The sequence below is a fragment of the Chanos chanos genome, chromosome 7, assembly GCF_902362185.1.
Source record: "Chanos chanos chromosome 7, fChaCha1.1, whole genome shotgun sequence".
Taxonomy (NCBI): Eukaryota; Metazoa; Chordata; class Actinopteri; order Gonorynchiformes; family Chanidae; genus Chanos; species Chanos chanos.
This window is the reverse complement of record NC_044501.1, coordinates 29,860,151-29,865,395: the sequence shown is the minus strand read 5'-3', so window position 1 is coordinate 29,865,395 and position 5,245 is coordinate 29,860,151. Positions and strand designations below refer to the sequence as shown.

Here is a 5,245-nt window from a genome sequence, read left to right as displayed (position 1 = left end):
ACTACTACAAACGCAACACCCACCTCATATAAACCTTCAATACCACCATATATTAATTACACTATAGCATGAAAAAAAAAGAAAAGACACAACTCGGAAAACCACTACAGTTTATAATGAAGATCTCTGCTTTATCTCGGAAATATGTGTTGCTGTAAACATTGGTATCTGATTGCTGTATTTTTGGTTGATTAATTTGCAGTTGCTCAGAGCATTTGCGCTCAGATCGCTAGCTTTCTAACAGAGAGCTTGATTTGTTTACCACATGCTTTAGTAACTTCTGTGCAAAGCTTCAGTTCTGTTTCTTTCAGGTTATATAGTCTGAGAGCAGATTCTTAATATTAATGAATGTTTATGCCATTATTACACATTTGGATAATACACTGAAAACACTCATTTTAGAATAGATGTGCAGTAGTCAACAAAAATGTATGTCTGATTGGCTAAAATGGTTTCCACTGAGGTGTTTCAAAAAAACAAACAAACAAAAAAAAAAAAAGACATTTTTTTTATTAAAAACACTGGACAGTTTTATTATGCCAACACTTTAAAAGGTAGAAAAGAATGAATTTAAGGTTGTCTGTTTATGTGAGAGAAAATACAGACGTGAGTTCATTTTCGTCATCCTACAACACGGTAAATTGTTAATATTCTCCAGAGCTGTGTGTGTGTGTGTGTGTATGTGTGTATGGCAGTAAATCGTATTTGAGTGAATGTGTTTATGTGAGAGAAAATTCAGACATGAGTTTGTTTTTGTCATCCTAGAACACGGTAAATTGTTAATATTCTCCAGTTGTGTGTGTGTGTGTGTATGTGTGCGTTTGTGGCAGTAAATCATGTTTGAGTGTGTGTGTGTGTGTGTGTGTGTGTGTGTGTGGTGGTAAATTGTTAATACTCTCCTGCCCTCTGCTTGTAAGCTACTTCCTGCTCTTTACCCAAGGAGCATGCAAACCCGGCGTCACCATAGCAGCTGTGCCGTCAGTGTTGTTATGGCGACGGTAGCAGAGCTGCATACAGAAACATTCTCCTTTCTTTTTTTTTTTTTGCCTCATTCACTATCTCTCACTCTCCTCTCCTTGCTTCATTCTCTTTTTTCCCCTCCCTCTCTCTCTGTTTCCCACAATGCTCTCTGTCCTTCCTCTGTTTACATAGTCAGTGGTCCTGTGTACACACAGGGCTTTGTTGGAGAAGGATCTGTGTTCAAGAGTAGGTGAGTGTTTAAGGAGGAGAGCTATGCAGATGTATGTGTGTGTCTGAAGAATATTTGAGTTTGTGTGTGTGTGTCTCTGTGTGTGTGTGTGTGTGTTATGTCTTGCTAAATTTGGCTATGAAAAACCCAATAGTGTCACTGTTTGCCTGACACGGAAAGTTCTGGTAGGGGTTTTTCACTGCCTCCCATCTAAGTTCCGGACGGAACCTTTGTAGGAGGCGGCGCTGGTCACATGACAAGCCTGCTCCCGGCATTCCTTCTGATCCTAGATGAGGTTCCTGGGAAAAAGTAAAATAAAGATGCAAAGATTCCCTCCACTGTTTTCTTAGGTTTTTTTTTTTTTCTTATCCCATCAAATCTTCACATTGTGTTTTTTATGCTTTTTTAAAAAAAGGTGTGACACAGTTATTTTCCTGTCCTCTTTATAGATAACATTATAAAGGCAGCTGTGAGAATTAAGCAGGAGTCGTGAAATGTGTGTGTGTGTGTGTGTGTGTGGTTACCTGAGGCTCCAGTTTCAAGCAGGGAAATGTTTTCAAGGCCCAGGCCACTTGCTCTTCATTCTCTGCGAGTGTCACAGTGCAAGTGCTGTACACCAACACTCCGCCTCTCTTTAACAGACGCACCGCCTACACCACGCGCGCACGCACGCACACACACACACGCAGAGCACACACACTGATACAAACTCACACAGTACCAGCTATCTAGTACACATAACTAAGTCAGGGGCACCATCTATTGGTCATGAATGTCAAGTGTCCAGACACAGTGTGAAGATAATGAAGAGTGTGTGTGTGTGTGTGGACATACTGTAGTTAGTAGTTTTCTCTGTAATGGCTGATATGAACAGACTTCTTTTAGACTCCAGGTGATGGCCATGTTTGGTCTCTGGCCCAGGCCACTACAGGGAGCGTCTAACAAAACCCGATCAAAGCTCTCCTCAGGAAACGGGGGTTCGTCTACAAAACAAAACAACTCGGGGTAAAGCCCCTGTATACCATTATTCTAAAACCACACCAACTGCACATTAAATGCCCCAAGTATAATTGATAATGGGAGCAGAGTTTGAGCATGCTACGACATGAGCCAAAATGGTGCTTACTTCTCCTGCAAGTAATATTCCATTTGAGCCAAAATGGCTTCTGTGAGCGCGCCATACCTGCAGCTTCCTGGTCAGGCTTTGTGCTTACAGCCTGAATGCTGTTGTAACAGTGAACTCTGATGCAGTCTAATTTCAGGATTTCTGCATTCTGGCAAATTTTCTCCACTTTAGACTTGATCTTGTCCAGAGCCACTACTTCTCCCTGCAGATGCAGAGGGTTAAGACAGAGGGCTAAAAATCAATGTAACAGTGCCCTCTACTGGACAACATGAGATGAACAGTACTGCATCTTTCCTGTGAGAGTGACATGACCCTCTCCAGTCCCTTGAATCCAGTCAACTGTCCAGTCACAACAGATAATAGTGGCCCTGTGGGAACTTACAGACATTACTGCAGAATGATTCAACTGCGTCAAATTCAGACACTCATCTCTGACCTGGTTTCCCATGAGGGCAGCAATGTGTGTGGTCTTGCCTCCCGGGGCTGCACACATATCCAGAATTCGCTCTCCTGGCTGAGGACCCAAAATATGCCCCACCAGAACTGACGGCAGGTTCTACATATAAAACACACACACACACACACACACGAAAAGAATAAAAAAAAAAAAGATTTTGAGAAGCAGAGTAGAAGATTTTAAAAACTTCAGTAGCTTTAAGTTTACTTAACTGGCCCTACGTGTGTTTTCAAATTAATGTTTTTTGAAATGTATATCTCCCAAAAGTCAAAGAATCACTATTCAACCAATCATAAGTTTTGCAGTGTCCAAAGAGTTATCATGTTTCCTTAAAACACTGAATGGAAACAAATACTAGAAGACTATAGGACATACCTGGAGGAACACCTTATCCAGTAACACCCCATCAAAGGAGGGGCTTGCATACAATGGTTCAGTCATTTTAATAGCCACGCCCCTTGGAAACAGTGAAAAGGTCTCATATCAGTTGTATATCCTAACTTGATCACAAGTGTCAGTTTCAGTGGCTGGTATGGTCCATCTTACCTAACAGGACCTTCTGAACAGAATATATCTGAGCGGTCCATCACAGAGACTCCATTTCCCAGAAACACTTTCTTTCCATGAAACTCTTTGGCTCCTCGTGTGCATTTTCCTTCTACATCCGAAAACACAGAGACCAAATCACCTGTCTTCATGTCTGAGGAAAACACACACATACAATCACCCACAAATTGAGAACAAAGAAAGAGAACAAACAACTATTAAAAAACAGCGGTTCAAACTGTATTAACATGCAGCTGTTACCTGTTTCTGAGAAACAAATGATGAGTGACTTTATGTCTTGACTAATGTCATGGTAGTAACTGGTTTATGCTCTGACTGTATTTGGGGGAATTGTGTGTGTATTGTAGCCTTACATTTGGGTGTGCTGAGAACTCCAGGGGCAAAGACATGAGCCCCTCTGAGAACCGCACTGCCACACTGTGCACCAACTATGACCTCTGCTTTTAACACACTCACACTCCTGCAAAGAGGAACAACAACAACAACAACAACAACAACAACAACGATAATGCACCTTTTATATAATGACAGTGGTTTAAAGAGATTTATAACAGTATAAAACAGTGGGAAAGGTAACATCAGCGTCAAGATCATGTATCAAAATAGAAGTTATAAAGTCAACAGAACTGAACATGACAAGGAGGCTTTAAACTGGTTAAAACAATGCATTAATAAAATGTGAGACTGAAAAGATCTTGTGCTGCTCCATCAAAAGGCTAACAGACTCTGTCTTCTCTTAACTGATAAAGGAGAAAGTTCCAGAATTGAAGAGTATGCTGTACATGACTTCACACCTCTATACAATGGGTTACTACCGTTACTGTCTGATGATGTATATGTTGTTTTTTCCCCTTTACAGACTGTTAAGAGTGAAAGCCACATACACAGACACTGTGTACAATTGTACAAATATACAATTCCAGCATATAACCACATTCACAGAGCAGTACATGTGGGAATTCAGACCCTGTAACTATTACATTCATGAGATTCAAGTGCAAGTTGGCTTTGGATGTTATTCTATCTGGGCTGTTGGAGTTTTCTTCTACTGACAACTATAGTGTCTGCCAAAACAGGGTTTAACAGCAGAAGTGGGAGATTATATAATATATCTGCAGACTGTGTATGTGTGTTTTGAGGTCAAAAATGTTTAGCAGTTTGGAACAAATAGCCAGCATTCCAAGCATACCTGGGGCCAACCACCGTCAGAAGCAGAACATCTGGAATCCGCGGATGAGGGTAAACAGGGACCAGGACGGCATCTTCATGAAAATCACTCGTCTGCTACCAGGACGCATGTGACAGTACAGAACAACAGTGCTTCATACAATCTACCGTTACACAGACAGTTGAGTAATAAAAGGCATTCACGCTCCCTCCGTCTCTCACACACATCACAGTTGTTCACTGACCTGTGAGAGGTGCTGTTTGAGCTGGTGCTGGACGTCCTGCAGAGGGAACAGGTGTGTGCTGGCCCTGACACAGGTGAAGGAGGGTGGGTGAGACAGACAGGTGAGCAAATTCTCAAAAGCCCTGTCAGCCTCCTCCTCTCCTACCTCTGCCACAAGCTGAAACAGAGAGGGGGAAAAGGGCAACAAAAGAAGAAGGGTGGGGTGAGAGAGACTAATGTCTTCCAACGGTCACAAATTGCACTGTTTTGTATGAGAGTACATTCAAATGAAATGGGAAGCATACGTTTGGATAATGCTTAGAGTTAAGCAATGCAACACAGTTTGGCAAAAGTGGATATGGAGTTGTCTTGTGCGTTTCTTTTGCCGTTTAGTGTATTTTTTCATTCATTACGAGAATTGGAATTTTCAGAAAGGTGTACCTCTTTGTTTGTGTAGACATTCCGGAGGTATTCTCGGACGTCAGGTTTTAAAGAGATCTGGGCATAAACCGACAT

The 5,245-nt window shown here is 41.7% G+C and overlaps 1 protein-coding gene across 1 annotated transcript; it reads right to left on the bottom strand.

The window, feature by feature from the left end:
• Positions 1-1,305: 1,305 nt before the first annotated feature.
• Positions 1,306-5,245, bottom strand: nsun6 (NOP2/Sun RNA methyltransferase 6). The gene is made up of 11 exons (XM_030779156.1): positions 5,171-5,245; positions 4,752-4,907; positions 4,529-4,623; positions 3,693-3,799; positions 3,319-3,472; positions 3,148-3,229; positions 2,752-2,871; positions 2,373-2,517; positions 2,024-2,172; positions 1,714-1,839; positions 1,306-1,488 (listed from the first exon to the last, which is right to left on the bottom strand). The coding sequence occupies exons 1-11, from the start codon at positions 5,243-5,245 to the stop codon at positions 1,306-1,308; spliced, it is 1,392 nt and encodes a 463-aa protein (XP_030635016.1).